The 26385-nt window shown below is 40.2% G+C and overlaps 1 protein-coding gene across 12 annotated transcripts in view; it reads left to right on the top strand.

Annotated features, from left to right (window-relative positions):
- The window catches only part of TNRC6B (trinucleotide repeat containing adaptor 6B), a 259188-nt gene extending 233671 nt beyond the window's left edge, over positions 1-25517 (top strand). For 10 of the 12 annotated variants that reach the window (XM_075912508.1, XM_075912457.1, XM_075912600.1 and 7 more), the window contains 6 exons: positions 316-462; positions 700-795; positions 4094-4429; positions 4886-4956; positions 6552-6691; positions 11651-25517. In XM_075912508.1, coding sequence (XP_075768623.1) covers positions 316-462; positions 700-795; positions 4094-4429; positions 4886-4956; positions 6552-6691; positions 11651-12038 — 1178 coding nt within the window. In that variant the 3' untranslated portion in view covers positions 12039-25517. The remainder of the gene's footprint in view (positions 1-315; positions 463-699; positions 796-4093; positions 4430-4885; positions 4957-6551; positions 6692-11650) is intronic. The other 2 variants (XM_075913231.1, XM_075912831.1) reach the window with 1 other exon arrangement.
- The last annotated feature ends 868 nt before the right edge of the window (positions 25518-26385 follow it).

Below are 26385 nucleotides of genomic sequence, written 5' to 3'. Positions count from 1 at the left end.
CAGCAAGATTAAAGCCACTGAAGTCTGGCACAGTCTGAAATTAGAAAGATGGAAGATGGTTCAGAGAGAACGCCTGTATATTTGAGCCAGTTTGGAGTAAATGCCCAATGGATGTGAACTGAGGAGAGCAGTATGGCAGGAGAAGGAATTCAAGACATATTCCATATAGGAAAGTCTTCACCTGATGATCAGTTGAGGAGCCATATATATATATATATATATAATCGTGAGCCCTCAAAACATCCTCAAAATTGTTAATTTCATTTAAATGGCATTTCTGTCTCTGCATTTTATTTTTATTCCTTCCCATCCCAGAGTTCCAGCCGGGAGTTCCATGGAAAGGTATTCAAAACATTGACCCTGAATCTGACCCCTATGTGACTCCTGGAAGTGTACTGGGGGGTACTGCAACATCTCCCATTGTAGATACTGATCACCAACTTCTGCGGGACACCACCACAGGTAAAACATCAGACATCTGCATTCCAATGTCTCAATCTGTTAAGTAATTTTAAAATCTAATTCTCCTCTCCACCCCCACACAAAGGGTAAGAACATGAAAAAGCGTATGCTGCATTGATATGTCTGTTGTGTGTCACTAACAGTTAGTGGAAATGGGACCAATGGGGTCTTTTAGTATTACAGAAATTGTTACATTTATCTGCAATATTTTCTTCCTTCCTTCCCCCTTTTTCATAGGGTCTAATTCTTCCCTCAACACCTCGCTGCCTTCACCTGGTGCCTGGCCCTACAGTGCCTCTGACAATTCCTTCACCAATGTTCATAGCACTTCAGGTAAGTGGATCCCAGATCTTAAAAAAACAGTCCCCAGCCAATCAGTATCTGTCCCCACTCACCTTTTTTTCTCTACTTTGGGTATAGTCTTTTAGTGTTTCCCATATGTTGGGGAACTGAGCAGTTTGATTGGCTGGTATGCTAGTTTTCCTCCTGATAAAATGTTCCATTATAATTTTACCAAGAACAAATCATGTCAAACCAATCTGATAGCTTTCTTTGATAGGATAACAAGCCTTGTGGATAAGGAGGAAGAAATAAGCATGGTACACCTAGACTTTACTAAAGCATTTTGATACAGTCTCATATGACCTTCTTATCAATAAACTAGGGAAATATAGTGTAGTTATGATTCACAGTCATTCTGGAAGGGCATAAAAAGTGAGGTTCTACAGGGATTAGTTATGGGCCTGAGTCTGTTCAATATCTTCATCAGTGATTTAGATAATGGCATAGAGAGTACGCTTACTAAGTTTGTGGATGATATCACGATGGGAGGGGTTGCAAGTGCTTTGGAGGGTAGAGTCAAAATTCAAAATGATCCAGACAAACTGGAGCAATGGTCTGAGGTAAGTAGGAAGAAGTTCAGTAAAGACAAATGGAAAGTACTCCACTTAAGGAGGAACACTCTGTTTCACATATACAGAATGGGAAGCAACTGTCTAGGAAGGACAACTGCAGAAATGGATCTAAGGGATCATAATGAACCACAAGCTAAATATGAGTCAACAGTATGACACTGTTGCACAAAAAGTAAACATTCTGTCATGCAGTAACAGGAATGTTTTGAGCAAGACACAAGAAATAATTCGGCTTCCCCTCTACTCTATGCCGATCAGGCATCAACAGAAGTATTGTGTCCAGTTCTGGGCACCACATTTTAGGAAAGAATGTGGAGAAACTGGAGAAGGTCCAGAGAAGAGCAATAAAAATGATTAAAGATCTAGAAAACATGACCTATGAGGAAAGAATGAAATAATTCAGCTTGTTTGGAAAAGAAAAGACTGAAAGGGAACATAATCGCAGCTTTCAAGTACCTAAAAGGGTCTTATTACAAGGAGGAAGGAGAAAATTATTTTCCTTGGCCTCTGAAGATAGGACAAGAAGCAATGGGCTTACACTAGAGCAAAGTAGGCTTAGGTTGGACATTAGGAAAAACTTCCAATCTGTTAGGGTGGTTAAGCACTGGAATAAATTGCCTAGGGAGACTGTGAAATCTCCATCATTAGAGATTTTAGGAGAAGATTAGACTACTTTCAGGGATGATCTATGGTGCTTGGTCCTCCTGTGAGGACAGGGGACTGGACTTGATGACCACTTGAGGTCCCTTCCAGTTCTAGTATTCTATGATTCTATAATTACTTTAAAGCAACCATATATTTTTAATAAAGTTTCCTTTAAGGTCTAAAATACGGAGGTCTGACATATAGTGAATGTAGTAGAATATGAAGCAGAAAGGATATAATGAGCAGCCAAAAAATGTATAAGCATTACCTCAGACAGAATCTACTAGGATAAGTAGTGCGAGTTTCATTTAATTTATTTTTAAATGTACCTGGAACTAAGCCAACACTCTGAGATGTTAGGGTAGGGGAAGACTAGTTAGAATATTTTCATTTCAACTGCTTATTGCACCCTTCAACAGTGATCCCTCTAAACTGCAGGGTAGCACAGTTTCACAGGTGATTAATCAGCCTCACCATGTCAGAGGCTCAGGGCTCCATGCAAGGAGCTGACTGCCTGGGCAGGGCTGATTAATTACCTGTGAAACTGTGCTGCCCTGTAGATTAGAGTGAAGGTTGCCTTTCATCCCCCTTTAGAACTTGAGAAAAGAATCATAGTGTTTCTGGCAGTTTAACATGTAGCCCAAAGTCTAGATTTTTGCCCTACTATCTTTACTTTGTAATAAGGACGCCTAGAATTCCTATTAATCAGTGGGGCTCTATGCTCACTCTGAGTAACTATTTGACTATTCAGTCCGGGAAATCTAGTTTGATTTCCAATTTTTCATAAATCCCAAAATTTTCCCTTGAGCTGAGATTGTCCTTGGCTAGTTTTTATAATTGGACAGGTGTGGATCTGTAGAATGGCTTTGATTGCAGAACTGTCTGAATATGTTGCCTAGCTTTACAAGGACATATAAAATTTGTTTCATAGTTGAAGTTGGATGCTGGTTAATCTGAGCCTGAGAAGAGAGACATCAAACCCAGTGTTACCTCCTTTTAACTGGGTCTAGCATAAAGGAAACATGGGAATGATTTAAAGAAGTAGAAATTAATAGGATTAACACATGTTCCCTGTGTTCTACATGTTACTCAACTGCAGAGCATTTACCTGTTGCAGGAAAATGACTCCTTGAAGTGGGCCCTCTAAAATTGGCAGGTTAGAATTCACTGATCCCTACATAAAATGTCCAGCTCTCTCTCTCTCTGTCTCTATATATCTATATCTATTTAAATAAATAAATAAATTTTTCTGCTACGTGACAGAATGACACCATTAGGCTCTCTGGCCGCAAAAGTTGCCAAAGAGAGGGGGGTTGGCGAGCGTAAAGTTAATGCATGCCGTTGGTACTTACAGACCCCTGGACTCCAAGCACTATAGAAGGTAGCGATCCAAACACATTGTATTATAAATCATTACTTTTTTGCTAACAAATCTTCATTCTTTCATTGGGCTAACTTGTGGAATTGGGGACCCTGGATGTTTTTTCTTCATTTCAAATCTACACTAATTTCACAATAGCTAGAATGTACATGCACATACTAGATGTAAACCAGGTTATTGACCAGACAAATGTATTTTCCCCAGACAGCCCTGCCTTGAAAAGCAAGTGCTACTTCTGGATTATTGTATCTTACTGCTTTATTGTTCATTTGCTGTCCAGTCAGAATTAGTAAAAAAGCCAATTACTGGAGTAATCTTCACTATGCCTAGCATGTGTCTAGTAGATGAGCAGAGTGCCCAGTAACTTTTAGAAACATTGAAGGATGTATTACTGTTTTCTTTCTTAAGAAAAGGAAAAGTAGGGGGATCTCCCTCATGTCCATTACAAGTATGAAGTTTCCAATTTTGTTAGCATACAGAGCTTTCTGTTGGTCTTAGAACTTCAATAGGAAATAGCCATGTTTGGGATGAACCTTAGCAAGTAGGTGTCCAGTAATCTTTCAAAGCCCTAACAGTAACAGTGTGTGCCTGCACAAGTGGTTTCAGACTAGTACAATAGCTGCATAATTACATAGACTGTGTTGTGAGGCTTAAATCCCACTTAATCCATGCCCTCTTTATCTATTTATAGCAAAATTCAATGATTACAAATCAACATGGTCCCCAGATCCCATAGGACACAATACTCATCTCTCCAACAAGATGTGGAAAAACCATATTTCCTCAAGGAACACTACAGGGCTGCCCCGCCCACCACCTGGCCTGACCAATCCAAAACCATCGTCTCCCTGGAGCAGCACAGCACCCCGATCGGTCAGGGGGTGGGGGGCACAGGACTCAAGGCTTGCCTCTGGTGAGAAGGATCTCCTGATAGCATCATTGCTCAACCGTGAGGGGTGTGTGTTGTACAGCGCTAATGGTGTGGATATGATGCGGCCTTCACAAGAGAGGAAGTTGCGGTTGCCCGGTAAAGGAAAAAATATCCCTTTTTAAAATGGAAACTTACTGTCAATGTGAGGGAAAGGACCCAGGAGCTGCCTGGGGAGGAGAAAGGAGAGGGCTGGGAGCTATGAGGAAAGGATTTCTGCAGCAATAGGACTTTTGAAGAGTAATGGGTGGTGTTGGAGAGGTGAATTATGTGGCTGGGGAAATTTCTTAGAAGGCACAAATTGGAGAAAATTTATCCTGATGTTAAATGTGATAGCTGTTTTGTCAATTGATATTAATGAATTCTAATGTTAATCATTTTTTGTACACTACAGTAAAACATAGAATCCACTCTCTTAGTGTATTTTGATATGGATGAAGTTGTCTGAGACAGAAAGACTTGAGCGTAGTGCTGAGGAGACATTTGTTTGTCAAAACGTTGTACCCTTAATATCTTCTGACTTTTATATTTCTTCCTCGATTTACATATTTTCAGCTTCTACCTGGAGTGATGGTGGCTCAGTTCGTCCTAGCTACTGGCTGGTTCTTCACAATCTCACTCCACAGGTATTTCTTTTCTGTTTTTCTTTTGAGAGGTGGGAATGCTAAATTACAGAGAACTGGATTTGTAGGCTACTTTTCTAGTCCCATTTCAGTGAAATGTAACAATGCTGATTTGGCTTGGTGATTCTGAGGAAATACTAGTACTCAGTCACCAGCTTGACAACAGTAATCACATCAGCTAAATTACTTTGATAGGATGTTTGATATTTGCCATTAGACTATAATAAGTGTCCACACCATTACCCAGAGGTATGGTTTGTTTGGGATTTTTGAGAGGAACTACTCTCAAGATTGTTTCATTCAGAAATGTGGATACATTTTGTTTTGTATAGTAGCTCAAAGCTGCAATTTCTTTAGGACACTGTCAGTAATGGAGCTACAGAGAACTGCTAGGTTTTGTTCTGGGGTTTTCATAGGTTTTACTTCGGGGTTTTTCAAACCTCATAATGTTTCACATTAAGTCATTATTCTCAGAGCTTGTTTCCATTGAAAATAAACATTCTACAGAGATCCTGGGTTTAGTAAACCTAGGTAGCCTGCACTGGAACCCACAAAATGCCTATATTATCAGACACAGTTTTGGAACGAGACAACCAGTCCACTATCCAGTTCACACTTACAGCACAGCTGAAGAACTAAGACCACAGGAAGGAGGGCTGGCATCTTCTCAGTAGGGAAAAAGTTTGCCTAGTTGCAATGAAAAGGCACATTTCTATGTTTCTTTTAATGCAAGGAATGTTTCATGCTATTTTAGCAGTTACTGCATGGCAAAGCAATAGATTTGGGAGAAATTTAAATAACTGAAAAAGGAAACACATAGAACTGTTTATCAGAAAGGGGAATGGCCAAATGATGCTTGCTGATCAAGGAAGTACAGAAGGAGCTGTTTCTGAAGGTGTCCAAGATAATAGACTGAGCTCTGTCAATCTGACAGACCACCGACAGTTTTAATTGTTTATCTCAGAAACCACCAACCTTAAAAATTAAACCTTTGAGCCATTCAAAAACCAGGATTCCCAGTTTTTCAGACAGTGTCAAGCAGTAGTCTCTAGCATTTTCAAAATAGTAGCCTATTTAAAATCCGTCTGAAATTGAATAATTGGAGATAGAGAGCAGCAAATCAGGTAATCAAAATTACATTGTTTTTTCTGATGTAGAATCTTATGCCCTAAAAGTGTTAGAAATAGATTTTGTACTTTCCTGGAAATTTAGGGATCACAGAGATGATCACAATTTAGTAATCTGAACAAAACAAAGGAAGAGAAAATTAGACAGAGGCCTAGAATGAGTTAAAATTAAAACAAGCTCAGATTAGAATCTAATTGCTGGAGTACAAATTGAAGTCATTGTAAGATGCACAAATGCTGATGAAAAGAACATACTTGAAAATAACGTTCCATCTCTCACTGGCCTTCTCAAGCTCCCACTCTTTCCCCTGTGGCATAGAGTACAATACTGAGTCTTTACATTTCAATATTGTTACCACCTTATTTATTAAACATACCTCAAGTTCTTTAAATGTATTCATGCCATAAAGAAAATGTTCAGTGCTCTTTTCTTTCAGTAAACTTTTATTTTTCCTGACTAATATTCCTCAGATCGATGGGTCAACCTTGAGGACGATCTGCATGCAGCATGGTCCACTGCTGACATTCCATCTGAACCTGACCCAGGGCACCGCCCTAATCCGATACAGCACCAAACAGGAAGCAGCCAAGGCTCAGACTGCACTGCACATGTGAGTTACCCTAGTACCATGCATATGCCCTGTTTCCTCTGCCACATAAAACTGACTTTATCTATTAATGAAAGTTCTGTATGCAGGAGGTGATTCATTAAGACTTGTTTGTCGAATGCTTACTAATGTCCATTCCATTCTAGGTGTGAGTGCGCCATGTGCACAGTTGCTGGAGATATTTTCCCCTTATTAGTATCCATAGGACTGGCCTCCCAGGCACGTGTGCTGGTTTGAGAGCCACCGACTATTCTGCACCCTCTCATTTCCTTCTTACCACCCATCACAGTTGTTTGGAATGGCCTTCTTGTTCTTGCAAGGTTTTCCCAATGGTTTGGACTTTGTAGTCTGTACTATATAGTTTTTGAGGTTAACTTTAATTATTAGTATTAGTGTATACAGTGCAGTCTCAGTCATTGTGGGACACCATTCCAGAGACTCTGCATGCTCTGGTCACTGGGCTTCAAACCATGTACCTCTTGTGGAAGGCCAATCCAATGAGCAACCCTCATTCAAGCTGTCTAAAGTATTTTGGGGAAGTTCAGGTTAAGAAATACAAGAGTCTCAGGCCATTCACTCAGAAAGACAGGGATGTTGATCTGAAGGCTTTCTTCATGGAGGCAGCCTTCAAACTGTCTTCGGAGCATCATACTCCAGTCATCACTGAGCAGTTTGGTCTCCATGCAGAGTGCCCCACTGACACAAAGCTCTTCCCAGCACTATTCTCCTCGCCAGCACCAAGGAAGAAGCATAAGAAACAGCATTCCAAGAGAGCGCTCTCAGATGTTGAAGAGGGGCAAGCAAGAAGCCCCTGATGAAGCAAGACTCGCCAGGCCACCCATCCTCTCCAGAATCAGGCCCCCCTCAAGTCCAGAAGCTTTCCAGGCTACAAAGGCTATCATGTCCCTCCTTATATTGCCCAATACCTGTTCCCATCCAGGGATACAAGGATTCTTGGGGCAGTGAACTCCAGCATGTCATTGGCCGTTGTAGCAGCACCTTCCAGAGAGAAGCCCTCTATGGCTCTGATGCAGCAGTCCCGGATCCAGCATCACTGACCAACTCTCCATCACTGCCTGGATGCAGAGAGGGCACAGTTCTGCCATGGTCTCCAGGGAAAGAGAGCTCTTCAGACTCTGAGCGGAAATCCTTTGGCCTGCCAAAAAAGTACCTGCAAGTTACATTCCCACTAGTCCTACTCAGTGGTGTCTGACCACTGTTTCTTCCCAACCAACATCACATTCAAATTCTAGTACCGACCCCAATATCACTGAAGTGGCCCCAATGGAGGGTGGAATAGATGGAGGAGAAAGGATCAGCACCTTTTGTGGTGCTAGCCTCTTACTTCTCATGCCCGGATCAGGTGGGCACAAGTACTAATATCTCAGTTCCACCAGATTACTCCAGGGCCCGTCAGGAGCTCGTGAAATGGATTGCCACAGAAATTAGGGCTGGAAGCCAAAGAGTTTCACACACAGCCTGATTGATATCCTGGCTGCAGCCACTCCCTCCAGAATGGCCAGACCCAGTCAATGATGCTGTGTTTGGACCAGACAGGGTCCTATGGTAGATCCCTTTATCTCTACTAGATTTCACATGGTCTCCCCTAGCTCTGTCATTTCCTGCCTGGATCCAGGTATGCTGCCTTCGAGTTACAGGACACTTATTTCTACATTTCCACCTGTGGACACAAATGATTCTCAAAGTTGTGTTGGGTCAGTGCCACTACCAGTTCATCATACTTCCCTTAGTCTGTCAGCAGTCCCATGAGTTTTTACAAAATATATAGCTATGGTTGCAGCCTTAGTCAGATGTCAAAGTGTACATGTCTACCTGCTTCTCAGTGATTGGCTGGCCAAAGGTCACTCAGACTCAGCACAGCGTTGGCATAGTACGGGCCACCTTTCAGGCACTGATGGTCTCTTAATAAACAAATTGAAATCAGCATTGATTTTAGTACAGATAGAGTTTATTGGGACAGTGGTCAGCTCCAAGCAGGCCAAGTCCTACTTCCCAGAGGCTTGGTTCTGAACTATGTCAGATGAAATCACCACCTGCTTACAACTGCATGGATGTGCTTCAAGTTCTTAGGTCATATGGCAGCATGTACCTGTATTGTGCAGCTACACCTCAGACCCATACAGATATGACTGGCATTAGTTTAATCCCCGGGCAGACTCAGTTCTCATGATTTTGTCATCTATCTTTGTTTCTTTTACTTGGTGGAGAGACCCACATTCTATGATGAAGGGAGTGCCTTTCACTGTCCCACATCCAGTAGTACATTTGTTTAATTCTGTGTGAACCAAACCATTCACCTTGAGGCATCACACTTCCTAGAAGACTGGAATGGGTTGGCAGATCACCTCAGTAGGTTCTTTTCCTCTTGCCACACTATTATCTTGCACAAGTGTGAGACTCCCCCAATTGGACCTGTTTGCCTCCATACAGAACAGGCAATGTCATTGGTTCTGTTTTGTATGCAGGCTTAGAAAAATTTCACTTTCTGATGCCTTTCTGCAGTATGTAAATATCAAGAGGTTATGGTGAAAGGTTATCATGATTGCTCTGGTGTGGCCATGCCGGCATTAGTTTGGCATGTTTCTGACCTCTCAGTGGCAGCTCCTCCAGTGCTCCCATCCTGTTTGGACTTGACTTTGCAATACTACGGCCAGTTGCTTGACCTGAATCTTACCTCCCTATGCCTGATGGCATGGCTGCTGTGTGACTCAACCCTCAGATTCAGAGGCTGCATCTAGACTGGCATGATTTTGTGCAAATACTTTTAACTGAAACGTTTTTCCGTTAAAAGTATTTGCGCAAGAGAGCGTCTACACTGGCATGTGCCTTTGCGCAAAAGATTTGCTTTTGCACAAAAGCATCTGTGCCAGTGTAGACGCTCTCTTGCACAAGAAAGCTCCGATGGCCATTTTAGCCATCGGGCTTTCTTGCGCAAGAAATTAACTTGTCTGTCTACACTGGACCTCTTGTGCAAGAATACTTGCGCAAGAGGGCTTATTCCTGAACGGGAGCATCAGAGTATTTGCGCAAGAACCACTGATTTTGTACAGTACAAAGTCAGTGTTCTTGTGCAAATACTCATGGCCAGTCTAGACAGGCAGCAAGATTTTGTGCAAAAGCACATGCTTTTGCGCAAAATCTTGCCAGTCTAGACGCAGCCCAAACGTCTTGCCATGTAGCAAAAAATCTTGCACCAATTCCAGGGGTACTGCTTGTGAGTCACCTAGCATTGAATGGACATGGCAAGCTCTTGAACAGTTGTGAAAGGTTAGTAACCAGGTTTTTTGTCTGTCCACTTCCAGATTTTAGAAACTCAGGTATTAAGTCAGACTTTCATGCTAGGAATCCCTTCTTTTACCAGAAGAGACTGGGGAATGAGGCATGATTTCTGAATGAGACTGTGCTACTGCTTTAAAGTGATAGTGTCACAAGGATTTTACAATGGATGAGGTGGCCTATTGGGACTAACATGCAAGTGAATATTCAAATCTGGTTGTTTTTATGAAAATTAATATATTTGCTTCAAATGAGCAGTACTGTGCAAGATTTTGCAAAGTGGTCAGTCACATTTTCATCTGAAACCAAGTCCGTGTGAATACCAAATTTAAATCCCTTACCTTCCCTGCCCTTCTTTTTTTTTTTTTTTTAAGGGTATTGGTGGAGTAGGGGAAGTGCTTTGTGAAGGAAAGCTTGTTTCCTAGAGCAGGGTTTCTCAAACTGTTTTGTGGGGTGGACCACATTTTAGTCTCAAAGATCGCTTATCCTCTCATTCTCGGTTGTGTGTGTCACTGCCTCCCACTCATGATGGTGAAAGACTCTTGTGGTGGCCACAGCAGTTGCTTACATAAGAAAATAATGATAGGGATGTATTTAATGTGTTTTAATGAAGAGCTTTAGTAGCCAGAAATAAGGACTGAGAATGCAGCACTACGTGACCAGCCAGTCCCACTTGGGCCCCAACAAGTTCAACATGAGCCACAGTTTGAGTGTAGTAGATGAAAAGAAGTAAAAACAATTTAATCCAAATAATACTCACTTTTTTTAAAAGGATTTTTGAAAACTTTTTACAATTAAATTAAAAGGTCTTGATTTTTTTTCTTAAATTTTAGAATCTTTTCATTAAAATGTCTGAGGGAAACACTATACTTTCTGCATTTTTCCTCCTGCTGGTTTTTACCTACCTGTAATGATTCTTCAGTTCTGTTTCTTTCAAGTAATCTTTCCTCCTTGGGGGAACCACAGTGCAGAAAAATAGGGTCAGGAAAAGATAAAATAGACTCTGGTTTTAACTGAGGGGCATTTAAAATAGGCTCTCTGGGAGTCTGCAAATCCCAGAATTGGTTTCTTGTTTTCAGGGCTCTTCGGATTTGAAGAAAGAGTCTCACGTTAGTTTTCTTAAATTTGAATGTGATTTTTGGCTTGCTTTAGAAGTGCATGGAGTCTTGGGAGCAAAGAGTCCCTCCCATGCTTTTTCTTACCTTTCAGAAATGTTAAATCTAAGAAAAGACTGGAAATCCAGGAGAAGGAAAATTGCTTTCCTTTCATTCTAAAGTTCTTTGGTTTCAAACCTTTTCTTGAGCTTTTATGTTTTGGAAAAATATACACACTAAATCTATTCATGTGTTTCTGCACTGTTCGTTTTTTTGAGGATAATTATCTCTTCCACGTGCATGGTGCTGTTGATGTTTCTCTGTGGACTGGGTTTCTTACACAGCCATAAGAGCTGTACATTTATTTCCATTAAAAAAAAAAAAGATTGGGTTCTATAGAGTCTGATTAAACTGGTAAAATGGAGGTGGCTGCAGTCATCTCCCTTGCTTAGTTCTACCACTGATTTCCTTACTGGCCTGGGTAGTCTTTTGCCATTTTGAATCCTGTGCATGTACCCTGGTTTTTAATATGATCTTTTTTCTTCTCATTCACCCTTCCCTTCGCCTCCAGGTGTGTGTTGGGAAACACTACCATCCTGGCTGAATTTGCCACAGATGAGGAGGTTAGTCGCTTTCTGGCACAAGCTCAGCCCCCTACACCTGCAGCAACCCCAAGTGCACCTGCAGCAGGCTGGCAATCCCTGGAGACAGGACAGAACCAGACAGATGCAGTTGGACCTCCGTTGAATCTTTTTGGTGGATCAGCAGGGCTTGGGCAGTGGAGCAGCAGTGGTGGCAGCAGCAGCGGAGGTGATCTTTCTGGCGCTTCATTGTGGGGGCCCCCAAACTATTCTTCAAGCTTGTGGGGGGTTCCAAGTGTAGAAGATCCCCACAGAATGGGCAGTCCTGCTCCCTTACTACCTGGAGACCTTCTGGGAGGAGGGTCGGATTCAATCTGAACTTAGAACTTTCAACTCTGACCTCGTGACCTTTTTTGGAACAGCAGCAGCACTAACTTGACCTTTTCGTTTTTTTTTCAACTTGCAATAAATACATTTTTAAAAGGAAAAAAGAAAACGGAGAGAGAAAAAAAGGTGGGTCATTGACAGACTGTCTGAGCACATAGTTGCCTCCCTTATATAACTTCAGTTTTTTTGTTTGGAATATGAATCCAAAAAGAGAACATATCACTCTTGAAATACTTGAATCATGAACGCCAACTTTAGAAAGACAATGTGAAGCAAGTACACATACCATTTAAATTTAAACACAAAAAATTAAAAAAATTAGTTTCTAGTTTTTCACTTTTTCATGTTATACGGAAGTTGTTGCTAAGAAACATATATACTGAAAAAATAGCTTTTTAACTTTGTTTGCACTGGGTGTGTTTCCGTCCTTAGGTCTACCGTGTTGGGTGGGGCTAGGGGTGGGGTTCAAAAGAATTGCAAGGGTGGGGGGAGGGGAAGACTTGACGGAGCCTCACTTTAAAAACAAAAAAAAAATTGAAAAAAAAAAACAAAAACAAAAAACCCCCAACACTTTGTGATTGGCTGGTTGATAAATACCAGTGTGTTCTGGCACATGTAACTGCCCATATGTGCTTATTTCTGGTAAGTTTGCATTTTCTCCCTCTCTCTCTCTTGCTGTCTCATAATGCTGCATTGCTGATGGGTCTGTGGGCTGTCTGTCTGTCTGAGTGTCTTGGTTCTGAAAACAAGACAAGAATGGGGGAGTCCCAGTGGCTGAATCAAAATTTTCTTGGGCTGGATTAAAATTTGTCAAGTCTTTGTTTTGTTTTTTAATTAATTTTAGTAGGGTGCTAATTCAAGTGTGCAGATCATATTGAATGTGGTTTGTTGCTTCTAAGCCCTTGTTCTGACCCTGTGGTAGAGCAAAACACTGCCATGTCTGAAGGATTTGTCGAGAAGAGGAGCCAGTGTTGTCTTTTGAGTAGCAGTGTATTTATTTATTTATGTCTGCATGTGGGGGTTTTGTGAGTAAACCCTAGAATGTTTGTTTTATAATGAAAGCCATTCTTTATTCTTCTGTGGAGGGTAAACCAGAAAATAGAAGACATCACATTTGTAAGTGGCTAAGACCAATGTTCTTATCTAGTTCCTTGCAGTCTACAGCACCTTTAAAAAAAATTAGTCTCACCCCTCCCCCAATTGTATTTATGTATCCATGTCCATTCATGAAGTATTCATCAAAACCCTGAAATTCCAGCCCAACCAACATTATTCTCTTAATTGATTTACTGTTTATATTAAAACTGACAAAACTAAGTGGTGTCAGCAGTTTGCTGGCCTATCTGCCTCATCTCCTGAAAGCACATGCAGCTAACTCCTTTCTGCATCCCTCCTGAAGAGTGTTACCTGTGCCAGGGCTTGGTGTATTACCGCACCAGACCATCACTGACAGAAACGTTTACTTACGAATGTTCTTAAACCAGTGTGTACTTCAAATGTTTCCTTTTGTTTCTCTGTGTTGTGTTTTTTCCTGTGTATGTGGTTTTGCTTAGGCAGGTATATAACTAGCAAAAACTTTTTTTTAAAGTATTGCACCTTTTTTGTTTTTGTTTATATTCTTTCTGTACTGTTGCTTTTTAATTTCCATATTTAACGAAAGATGCGGGGGGGAGGGGATTTTTTGAGCATCAGTGTAGTAATACTCTTGGCAGAATGGGCATGACCTATAATCCACAGTGATAGCCATTGTCTGTGCTGGGAACAAAACTTACAACACTGCTTGTTGTGGAAAGAGCTGTAGTAAACTTGAAGGGACATCTTTTTACACAATGCAGGGGAGATTTTGTGGCTGCAGGGAGAAGAGGAAAGAGAGATGCCTGTACTCTTCTCAAAGTGCCACCACTAGTGTGATGGTGTCAAGCTCTGTGTTATACTATTTAACATAAAGTGCTGACATTCTGTACCAGCAAAAAACTACCCATTCCAGCAGTGAATGGGAGTGTACCTCTGTTGTCCTAATTAACTGTAGGAGGTGGGGAGGAAAGGGGAATCTTTGTTTTGCATATTCACTGAAGGATACAGTAGTGTCTAAGTGTAATGTATTTAATAACTCTTTAAGCATGGTGGGAGTGGAAAAGGCAAACTCAAAGTGTGTGTGTGTGTGTGTGTTTGTGAATGTGTACGGAGAGAGGTCATGGGAATTCTGTGGCTTTTTAATTGCCATATCTGTGTAAAACCAGTGTCACATGGAAGGCTGACTGAGGGGGATGCTGCATCTGCATATGCTTATAGATTCACATGCTAGGCATTATGTGAGGAAAAAGTGTGTGTGTGTGTGTGTAAGTATAAACTGGAGTCTGCAGCATAATATCTGGCTCTTTTTGAATATTCTTTTTTTTTTCATTTGTTATTTAATTTTTTTACTATGCCCTCTCCTCCATCCCACCATACACATTGAAACAAAATGTTTTTCTTCCATCTCCTATCAGGTAGGTTTGTTCCCTCCTCCCCCCAGGCAGAGTTGTATTGTCTCTGATAGCCTCAATATGAAGACCAGCCATGAGCAGAGATGCAGGACAGATAAAAAGCCCTGTGCCAGCAGTACTTTCCAGTGGAGCACCTATGATGGCCTGAGTAAGACAGTATACATTCTGTCATGTGACTTGCCCATGCTGGTTCACTGCTGTGTTCCCCACCCCTTCACTTCTCTCTCCCAAACTGCCCTAAGGTCCCTTTACCTGCACTTTGGGTTAGTTGAGTTCATTGCGATACTACGGTGAAAGCCGGGTGCTAGAACCCCTCTTGTTTACAAGACATAATGAGGGATCTGAAATATTTAAAAATGAAAAGCTAAAAATGTTCTTCCATCGTAAACTTAGAGAAAAAAATTAAAACTTACACAAAAAAAAAGACCAAAAAGTGCACGCATGCATGCATGCATATATATTAGATGAAGACTAACTCTGGGAGCATTTAACAGTGTTTTTTTGTTTGTTTTAACCTTTTTTCCTGCTTTAAATTTGCAAGCTTTCTCAGGAATTCTAGGGTAGGAAGCCAGTTTTTGAAGATAGTGTATTAAACCTTATCTTATCCTAGATAGATGGCTGTTTCTTTCCTGTTGATAAACTTTTACAAGTTTCTGAATCTTCAAAAACTTTGAAAGATTTTACTTAAAAAAATTAAAAAAGCAGAAAAATCTTCAAATGTTACTGTTATAACTGGGGATCAAGCATTTTCAAGACTGTAACAATAATAATTATAACAAATTCAGTAGCAGCAACAGAAATTCATTGTAATCTTAAAAACCAAGTTGTTGGAGAAGAAAGGTTATTCTTTGTAGAGCTTTGTAAATCTGATGTGGGAGCATGTACGCGGGGAGAGAAATGTCTGAGTGGAAATACAATCACTTAGTTCTTTTGCAATGAAAATTAGACTGAAATATTCCTCCAAGCACCTTTTTTTAAAAAAAAATAAGACTGTAAATCTTAACCCATACCTGTGGAATATCCTAGCAATTGAACAGTTTTATCTTGTCTCCTTTTTAATACAGAAAATGAGCAAGAGCGGGGAGAATATGAAAGTTTGTGGGATGTAATTTAGAGAACAAAAGTGATTATTTTAAGTTTCCATCTACCCCCTAATCAATGTTAATCCCCGTTATGGAGATTTGCTGCTTGCTTTTCTACATCTCTCATCCAGAAATGTACTTTTATTTTAGGGTGGGGTGGGTTTTTTTTAGGGAAGTATTTAAGCTCTTCTGCTGACCCCACTGGTGCCAGCTGTCAGGACTCCCAGCTTTGAGAGTGACATTTCTGATCTCTGTGTTGGGATGGATAAACTCCTACCTCCCACTAGTAGGGAAGAGGGGCCTAATCTGCCTGAAGTTAGGCTGAAACCACAAGCCATTTTAGTGCCTTTGTAATACACCCACACATTCTGCAAAAGGAGGCATATGTAGTCCACGCACTCAATGGAAATAAATGCACCTGCTGTGAAAACAGAAAATGAGCCTGCCAGAAAGGCATGACATGCAGTGAGTTACATAACAGACAATTTTTTTTTTTATTTGAAAAATCAAATGCCAAGTTCCTCTCCTGTAACTTCAGAAGTGCTTGTTTTTGTGTTGCATTCTTCCTGCATGTGTGTGAATGCAAGTATGTTAAAAACAATACACCATGTTAATTTGGAAAATTGTGATATGACTGGCCAATGGAGAGGGATTCTTTTGTTTATTTTTATTTTTGTAAATTGAGGAGGTATTTATTTGTATGCTTTTCCAGAGGCAGTGCTTTATCAATTTGTAGTGTCTTAATAACAGAAAACAGTAGGACTTGTTGAAAAACAATGCAATGCCTTTGCTGCAGTCCCTTGGCAACAGCCATGGCTGACTACTAAGAGATTAGAGCACTGAATCTTTGTGTCATTTTATAAGAGCATCCTTCCCCTCTCCAAAAACACCCCAATTCCTGAAGTCTGTGTAGACTTTTTCTTAGGCACTTCTGTCTTGAATCGTCAATTGATAAGTTGCTTGAAAGAGCTTAATGCCTCCCATTTCCCAGTTTGAAAAAAAAAATAGTTGCTAGTTTCATTACTGTCCAAATTTATAGTGGAAAACATACAGATAATCACTGTGTCATCAGATTGGTTCTATAATGGATTTCCTGACCGTTATGAAAAATAAATTTGGAAGCCCATGCTAGCAGACAGCACTCTTCTATAGGCCAAATATGGCTTGTGTTTCTCAAACAAACAGTTCTATTGATGTCAGTGCATGAAAAAGACAAGCAAGATATGTTATGGGGTAGGTGTGTTGAGAGAACACATTTGTGACTGTCCTGGACAGGAAAAATATGCTAATTGCTGCCAGCATTGTTTTACATGAACATCATAAAAGAAAATCTAGGAAAAGTTTCTGAGGTGGAGAGGCCCACATCTTAGAATAGATTATGAACCTCTGCTTCTATTTCGGGTCAAATTTCAAGTCTTTCCTGTTAATCTCAAAAATACATCTTCAGCTACCCAAGATGTTCATGAAGAAACAAAGAATGCACTTTGTAGCTGTTCTGTTCTTGATTCTTACTTTTCATGGCCATATAATCTCAGCACCTACATGTCTCAATTATTATTCCTTTCTTCCTGATTTCCTGTCTCCTTTTATTAATCCTCAACTATTTAATTTGTTAATTACATTTTAGTGTTTTTATTTCTTTTTACATTTTATTTTCTATAAATCCTGCTTCAGTACCAACTGCTTTCCCCCTCTCCCAAATGTTGCTTGAATTGTCTGTAGGTTTACTCTCTGAATTAGATGGGTTTGATCTTTTCTGCCTCTCTCCCTGATGCCATAGTAACTTTTAATGAAGTGATAGTGAGCATTTCTGGCAAGAAAAACAAGAAACAAAATCAAAGAAAGTTTTAAAATCTAACACAATTCCAGTGGAAAGTAGATTAAATTTCTTGAACTAGATGCCCTTTGGGAAGCCTTTTAGTCCTTTCCAAGAAGCCTGTGCTTTTTCTGGACACTTTCCCATGAATGCTGAGGAATCAAATGGTATGACCTTTTTCTTAGATTTTGGCTTCCTGGTGTTCAGATTAAACCAACTGAAGAATTTATATATTGAACGGAGATCTTACACCAAACATGCTTCACTCTGAAGTATAAACAAAATATTTTCAGTAGACTCCATTATTAGAGAACAATTTAACCTTTGTATTAAGTTGACCTATTTTTTTAATTCATCTTGAAGCTTTTAAAAAATTAGTACATTAGAAATCTAGATATTTCTACGTAATATTTTTTTTCATTGCAGGAATTTGAACCAGTAAAGGTTTCAGGTGTAATACTTTGTAAAGGCCAAGTTTTTATTAGTGTGTGCTCTTCTTCCTCATTAAATGCTGCCACATCTCTTCTGTTCATGCCTTGATTGTAGAATAATCATTTTCTGCTTCATCCCTCAGCTGCCTTTCCCTCTTCCTGGATCTGATTTTGACTCTTGCATGTGAATCTCCTGCTGACTTTAATGGGGGCCCAGTATGTACCTCTGAGATCCAAATTTGGCCCTCTGGACCAGATCTTGGAAACCATTGTAGGAGTAATCCTTACTCTCACAAGTTTGTGCCACTGATTTGAATGAGTAAGTGCAACTCATAGGAGTAAGGGCTATTAGTATAAGTCAGAGGTTGCAGGACAAGGATTTAATATTATAGCCGGGACACTATAGTGTACCAGTACAACCAGGAACACCTGCATGTCCATGCATATATTAAATTCACTGTAAACTGTGTGACTTCAACATCCAGGACTTCTCCAGTGTTCTGAGATGCACTTACAGTGCTTGGCACATAGTCTCTCAGGATATGAAGTCCTGATTGACTTAGGTGGAAGTTAGATTTTTTTTTTACTTGAGAAAAATTCCATTATAGCAGGGATGGATGTCTCCTTAACTGTAAATATGCAAAATAATAATGCAGTAAATAGTCCCAAAATGGAAAGTTTAAATGATGTATAAGAAACTTGCTGTCAGAAGAATTTAATTTTATCAAGACTGAGTTTTGTCTTGTAGTTAAAGCAGCATATGCAGAACCTGTAGCCTTTTTTAAAATTTTTCAAAAAAGAAAAAAAAATCCCACTGTTAATGTTCATAACATTGAGAGTCCAGCATAGATGGGCCACCTGCTGCCTCTGGCATTTTAAGCATCATATTGATTATACCTACTCTGAACAGACTATAGATGACAAGATGCTGCCAACTCCAGAAGTCTGCCAACACTAAGGTTCCTTGTGTGGTTGTCCAGGTATTAATAATGAGAAACTTCTGCCGAATTTTTCTAGTGTATACAAAAGCTATGCCCATCTATCCTGGTGTTACAGCAGAGCTTAAAATACAAATAAACAGAGCTTAAATCCTTGCAGCTAACTGGAGTTTGTGGATAGGACTAAAGTGTGTTAGATAGGGGCTAACTTTTAAGGACTGTTCTAATAATGTTTGTCTCCTCTACATTCTGCAAAAATATCCACCATTGCATATACCAGCACAAATGAACTTGTATTACCAATAGTAGAGAAATGTTGGCAAAATTTCTCTAAAGTAGATAAGTAGGTAAGTTTAATCCTTTTAACATTGACTGGCCAGGCTCTAGTAGAACTCTGTCCACAATAAAATCCTCAATGCTGGTATTTAAAACTCAGTGGACCTCTTTGCAACATAGTTTGGTTTGTGATGCACATTGAACTTCAGCCATGTTCTGTAGTTGGCTAGAACTTTGGATGAGTTTTCGTCCCATTATGGAAAATGATTAAAATTCCACCGGTGCCACAGAAGTGTTCTAATGGTCTGCACATGTGTAGGGCTCTAAGCCTATTTTTAAACTGTGTTGTCAGGCCAGTGTAGATGTAACCTAATATAAGGCATGCAATAAAGCAACATTCACATGCTTCCACAGTTTGTGTGTTGCTTTTTATAAAGATATGCAGGAAAGTTTCTCTGAAAACCTCTCAGAACCCTAGGTTGTGAAAAGAGCATCTTGCAAACTAAGTGCCCTCCGCAAAGAGCCGTTTCCCACTGTGCATGCGGCAATCAGTAATGGGAACATCGAGCAGTGTTAAAAGCTTGTGAAATTTTAATTTTTTTCTTAACCAGAGTTGAAATAATTTTTACTTGACCCTAAAAACCATTCTTATAAACACAAAACAGTGCACTCGAGATAAAATGGTGGAAAGCTTTGTGCCAGGCTGTGTCTGAGTATTCTTTGTGGCACATTCTCTTGGCTATTTGGAGGGCAGAGGGAGAAGAGAGGAGATGGGAAGATTTTTCATGGACAAACAAGAGGCAGGGAGTGTTTAGCAAGAAGTGTTTCTTTTTAAACACTTAATGCCTCATCTTAGGTATTAAAGTACAAATCAGTGCATTCAAATAATAAAAATTGTCATTTTTTAACTTTTTAACCATGACAAATAAATGGAAGTTTCTCTCACATTGTAGATTAAAATAAGCTTAGATGAACATAGTTCTTTCTCAATACTAATGTTAATCAGCAGGAGCAGGTGGCAGAACTTTCTGGAAATAGCTATTTTAGTGACATGGTTGTGATATTAAGTGCTTTTCTTCCTTTTCCCTTCCCCTTCTAGAATCGGCTCACCCTTCTTATATAAGGTGTTGAATGTTTTGTGTTTCTAGTCGGGGGGGGGGGGGGGGGGGGGAGGAGGAATAGAGTGAAAAGGGAGCCAAGGTAGAACAGCCTTACATTAGAGGGTAGCCTTACAACAGAGCTTTATAGTGGGGGTGTGCTGTATTCCAAAACATGTAAGCCAAAAATGGGGGAAAGCATTAATTTATGCAACAAGAAAAAAGGGGTCTTTGAAAACTTCTTTAATAAATATGTACCTTCTGAAGGTAAAAAGTGGGGTCTCACCAAGTGATATGTGATGTTTCTTGCTGGGTCAGTAGGGTTGAATTGGGGTATAAGCGCTTAACATTTTTCCCCTCTTTGTTGCTTTTACAAGCAGTAACTTAAATGTGGTATTTATGAATGTGCCTTTGTGAGTACAGTGACTAAGGAGACTACTTGGGCTGGAGTAGGGTGACAATGGTCAATTCATTCTTTCAAGAGGTCAAATAAAGATGCCATCCCATTGGTCCCTTTCAATGAGAATCATCTTTGAGCTAGTCTCTACACTGCACAGTAAAGTAATCATAAGTGATTAAGAGGTTTGGGGATTGGAAAGAGACATGACATGATGCACAGAAGCTGTTGGTAGTTAGTCTGCCGTTGCAGGTTGAATTTATATTTGTATTATGTAGCTTCTCTTTTGTGTGTGTAGCTTGCTTTAATTTTTTGTAAGCACTGGAGAAGTGAAACTCAGTGATGTTTGAGACACATTTATGCATGTAGAGAAGAAATTTTGTAGCTTCTGCCATTTGTGGGTATAGGCACACTTGTATCCTTTCTTTCCATGTCCTAATGAGAGAAACAGGAAAATTATATTTTTTTCAACCCTTTAACTTCCAGCACATTAAACGTTGCCATTTAAATTAACAGGGTATTATAAGAATAAAAAAATTAGAAATGGTGAGGTAGAAGTGTTTAAAAAAGAAAAGAAAAAAGTCTGAAGTAATTTTTTTCTTCAAAGCTGTTTGTAGCTAAACATGGGAATCTGCAGTGTCTCCTTCCATTTGTTTTTCCCTATTATTCCACCTTTTCACCCCAAATCTGAGGTGTGCAAGAGCTGTTGTATTAGCCCCCTTCAGTCCTCACCCCAAAAAGAAACTCTTAGTGGGACCCTACAGCTCTATTCAGGAAGACAAAGGGAGGAGAGACATTGCAGCTTTCTTTGCTTCGCTCTCATTCCTCTCTAATGGCCTTGAAATGTATTATTATGCAAATGTGAATTTTGATACTGAACTTAAGAAGAGGTTTTTTTTTTCTTTTTAAAAAAAAGGTCCCATATGTGGTCAGCATTGCTTCTTTATTTTGTAAGTGAATTGTAAACTATGCATTCTGCTGGGAGGACATGGGGGAAGAAGAGGTAGCTCTGCTAGACTTTTCAGCAGTTTCTGTGTCCATGGTGCATACATGTTAGGTGTGGAGGGAAGGAGAGAGTGAGAGTGCTGACTTCCAAAGAGAAGGACTCCTCCTAAATTGGGGATTTTGTTAGCTTGACAGTTTAAGAATTCAATTAACATTTATTCCAAAATCTAACCCAAAATATTCTGCAGGATTGTGAATTCTAGCCATGCAGTGTTAACCAAGGGCCAATAGTGTGACATGAAACCCAGCTTTCCCTGGGAAACTATGTGACCACCTCCTGTGTTAGGGCCCCTTTCAAGCTCAGGAAACAGAGTGCCTCAGGCACTGTCTTTTGGGATGTATCTAGTCACTCTCCATTAAAATAGTCATTCTCTCAGGAGAATTGGAACAGAACCTTCCCTTACTCAAAAAGTGTATACATTAAACTTTTCCTAAAATAGCCACTATTGCTATCTGTAATGCAGCTCTGATGTGTGGTAGCACTATTAAAGATAGAGTACTCTATTTATCTTCTAGCCCTAAACAGGTGTAGGAGAACTTGGCAGTTAAAACACTAGCTACTGCCAAAGCCTTGTCTATAGTAGTACTACTAGTGGAGATGTAGCAGTGGTGGTGATAGTGAGAAAATTTTAGGGAACAAAGACTAGTGTAGAGAACACCATCCAAATAAAAGAAATTATCCTTGTGTACTGGAAAGTGGCTGCTGTCCCAATGGGTAAAAGAGGATTCACTTCTCACTCCCAAAATGCACATTTACCTAGAGCTCAGTGGGCTTCTTGGAGTGGTCTCTTTGTGGGGGAAAAAAATAAAAATCTAACTCTAACTGCCCTGTTCTTGTCTCAATAGGAGCCTTGTGTTGACTTGACTTTCCCTTACCCATGGTGAACCATGGTACCTGCATTACCCTTGGCATTATCTTAGATAACAGTATCATAACTGAGGGATTATCCTGCCTGTATTCAGTGTTTTTCATGCAGCAATTTTATTTTTTGTTGACGTTCACAGTACTGTAATGAGTAATAGACTTGATGATGACACTCTCCTCACATCTGTGCCTGCCTTACAGATGTGATCTTATCAGGGTTCCACTCTGTTGGATTGCCTTTTAAACATAAAAACATCCTGAAGTTTCAATTCTTCATCACAAAATACCTCATGGTACATTTCCTTTTAAACATTGCTTAAACCCTGTGTTCTCTTCCAGCTTTGGTGAGCTTATCTGCTTCTTGGATCTTCCCAAGCTCCTGAAACTCTGAGTTTCAGTTGTGGCCCTTATTTTTTCTCCTTAGCCTTGGGCAAGTCATTTAATTTCTGTGTTTCCATTTTTTTCATCTGTATATTGGGGATACTAATACTTACCTACCTCCCAGGGGTTTTGTGAGGATCAACTAGTTCTTGTCTATAAAGTGCATTGAAGATGAAAAGCACTATATAAGTATTATGAATTTAAACAGCCACATAACTCATTCTTAACATTGTTTGAGGTAGGAGGGGGGAATCTATAATACTTCTAAATTTACGACATCAAAAAAATCTAGACCTTAAATGACTTAGCTAAGCAGAAGTAAATGGAGAGCTTAAACCATCCTTACTGCTTGCTTTCTCCTTTCCCTCTATGTTGGTCTTCTCTCCTGCATTTTATATGCAGTAATACCTTTTTTGCAGTAGGTCACAAGCCCATTCTTTTTAAGCAGACATTGGAGCTGGTTGGATTGATGTACTTGCAACTTTCCTCCTCTTCCTTACCAAATCTCTAAATTGGATGCAATGTGTTATTTTTTTCTTTGACTTTAAACAAACATTGGCTAGTGAAGTGTCATCCCGCCATGGACGCATCTCTTCCTGTCTTCAGGAAGGGAGGAGTATCTTATAGATCTGATGGGGATTGTAAAATGAAGAGTCATGTTCCTAATGCTGCTCCAGGAATAGAGGACAGTGTAGCTCCCTGCTTCCTTCCCTGAATTAATTTATAAAAGTGTTGTTATATTGACACTTCAAATAAAGTGTCACCTTGTCCCTAATACAAGAAGCCATCATATACCAATAGTACATAGAAACAGAGGAAATGACATTCAGTAGTAGTAGATGCTGCTTTTTTATATGCCTTACAGCTCACCCAGAATCTCTGAGAGGGTGGTGGGGTAAGAGGTCTTTGTTGGGTAAATCCCACAGCTGTCAGGGAACCTCTGATACTTTCTCCCTCTCCAATCATGTTATGGTCAGTTTCTTCTCTCTTGGACAAGTGTCTCAGGGATGTGCATATGAGCCCATGCCTTTGGAATTTGGTCTTGGAAATCTAGAAATTTGGCTTCAATTCTGAATTTGAAGCCTTCCTTTCTGACACTTCACTGGCCCTTTCTGTCCATTGCAGTGCTCCCTGTGGCCTTAGGATTATCTCTCTACTGCTTCCATATGTCATTGCCTCCACCTCTGTCAGCATGCAATGAAATCTGTCTAGTGATTCCATAGAGAACAAAACCAAAATGATGCATGGGCAGCCCTAAAGCTTGTGCACAATTGCAATGTTCCTGAGGTGCAGAATATCTAACAGATGTGTTATTCTTTCCTTTCTATACAGAAAACAGAACAGACATTGCATAGTTCTGCTGATGGTAACTCTGCACTGTTTACTTTTTAATTAAATGTTATGTCTTTTCCCAAAAGAACCAAATACATACCAAAAGCAACCTTTTGGTGGGAGGGTGGCACAGGTGGTGAAGAAAGCAATGGTGGGGAGGAGTTCTGAACTATTTTAGTTTCCACTATTTGGATGGAAACATGAAATGCTGCTTTGAAATCCACAGACCTAAGGAGCTATGTTTACAAAGACAAATGCTTTCTACCTGATCAGGAAACTGGCTGATGGTGGGCATCAGAGGGTTAGTGAGGTTTTCCTCATTGCTAACAGTCAAGTCAGGTAATGGGGGAGGAAGTGTGTCTTGAGGAGGAGTGGAGGAAGAGGTTAATTTAATCTAGCCTTGTTTGTAAAATAGTTCCCCCTTCCTCTCTCCTTCCTTTAAAAAAAATAAGTGCAGAGTGGATAATCACTTATGTCTGAAACTGCTGGATTAGAAAAGGCAGCTTTCCTACTTTGCACATGAATGAGGTAACAGAAAGGTACAGCTGAAGCCCTCTTGCAGAAACACTGTCCCCCCGAGCAGACATTGTAATAAATAAGAATAGTAGGTGCATGTATTGATGCTCTTTGAAAGTTACCTATGAGTGTTTTTTCTTATACTTGAAATAGCTTTCTTTAGTAAACTTTTAATTCTGATTTCTTCCTGCCCTCCCCCTAAATGGGCAGCAGAGAAAGCAGACACAGGACAAGGGAGAATAGAGAAGAGGTTAACACAACTACTTATGCCCAGGTTTCATCTTAATTCCTATCCATATACCCTGGTGTTTGATCTTGCTTTCTAGCCTAGTGGTTTTCCATGGACACAGAAACTCAGCACTTTAACAGGTGCTTTTGTATGGCAGGCTGCCCCCCTTCTCCTCCTCTTCTGTATTTTTATTTTACTTTTAGTATAGTGGTACTTAAAATCACTGGTTCACTTAAAAACAATAAAATGTTTAAACTCTACTAATGTACAAATAAGCTGAAATGTTGCATTTTATGTGTATTTTTGCCATAGCAGGTACTGTATTTCTCATGCTGGATTTAAAAAAAACAAAAGGGTGATGTTTTATTGGAGTGTGACAAATTAAGAGTAATAAGGAATTAAGTCGTCGTCATTTCATTGAAACTGAGAGATGGTGTAATACATAAGTTTTCTGAAGGTTTTTGGGCTTTTAAACAGCTTTTGTTTTTATTTTATTTTTATGTTTTTTAAAGATATGATTGTATTATGTGCAACTCAGTTGCTTACATTATAACTACAAAATATTTTTGGGTTCCTGGAAAAAGAGACTAATAAATGTGTTTGGCTGCTAAGCATTTAATACTGTAGTATCTTGTCAGTTTATTCTGTCAAATGGCCATTCTGTCTTAGGAGTGGGGGTAAACTGTAGAAATGATGTGCCTCTGCGTGACCAGACTAATGTAGGGTGCTTTCAGAGAAGCAGAACTACAGTTTCAGGTAGGATTTCCAAAATCTGAAAATGTAGGACTAAATCCTGTCCTTTCTTGTGCGCACAGATCCTCTGAGACAGTGTGAAATGCAAACAACATTTGGCCTCTGCAGTAGAACAGGGCTACTCAACATCTGGCCCGCAGCCTGTTTGTTTGCGATCCACAGTGCGGTTTGGGTTTACTCAGGGCTAAACACGCAGCCTGCGGGTAGGATCCTTTGAACATGGCCCCCTCTGGGAACACGCTCCAAAAAGGTGGGGTGAGCAGTGAAAGACACAAGCGGACGGGCTGGCTGGAGCAGACGAGTACAGGATGTCACATTTCTAGCCTGGGTATTGTGGGAAGTGCTGGCTGCTTAGCCTTGTGGGCAGAGTCTGAGAGGTGCTGACTGGTTCACTCTGGCCATGTTTGGGTCCGGCACTGCGAATGGACAGCCCTGCCTCCAGCTCTGCCTCCATCCTGCAAGGAGTGATGGACTCTGGCGTGGGGAAGTCAGCCCTGCTGGGAATCCAGGACGGGGCTCCTAGGCACCTGTCCTTTTTTGTCTCGTGTCTGGCATGACCCACCAAGCTCCCGACTCGCCACAGAGTGGAGCGCTCTGGCTTGGAAACTTTTTCTGAGTAAAATCACTCCAAGAAACACACAACCTGAAGCTTCAAGCTAAACACCCAAAACACTGGTATACAATTTTCTCTTTAATAAGAAGCATTACAAATGGCAACAAAGAAGCGACGCTTA

Source organism: Pelodiscus sinensis, chromosome 1, assembly GCF_049634645.1.
Source record: "Pelodiscus sinensis isolate JC-2024 chromosome 1, ASM4963464v1, whole genome shotgun sequence".
Taxonomy (NCBI): domain Eukaryota; kingdom Metazoa; phylum Chordata; order Testudines; family Trionychidae; genus Pelodiscus; species Pelodiscus sinensis.
Note: the sequence above shows the minus strand (reverse complement) of the source record. Positions and strands in the feature narration are given on the sequence as shown.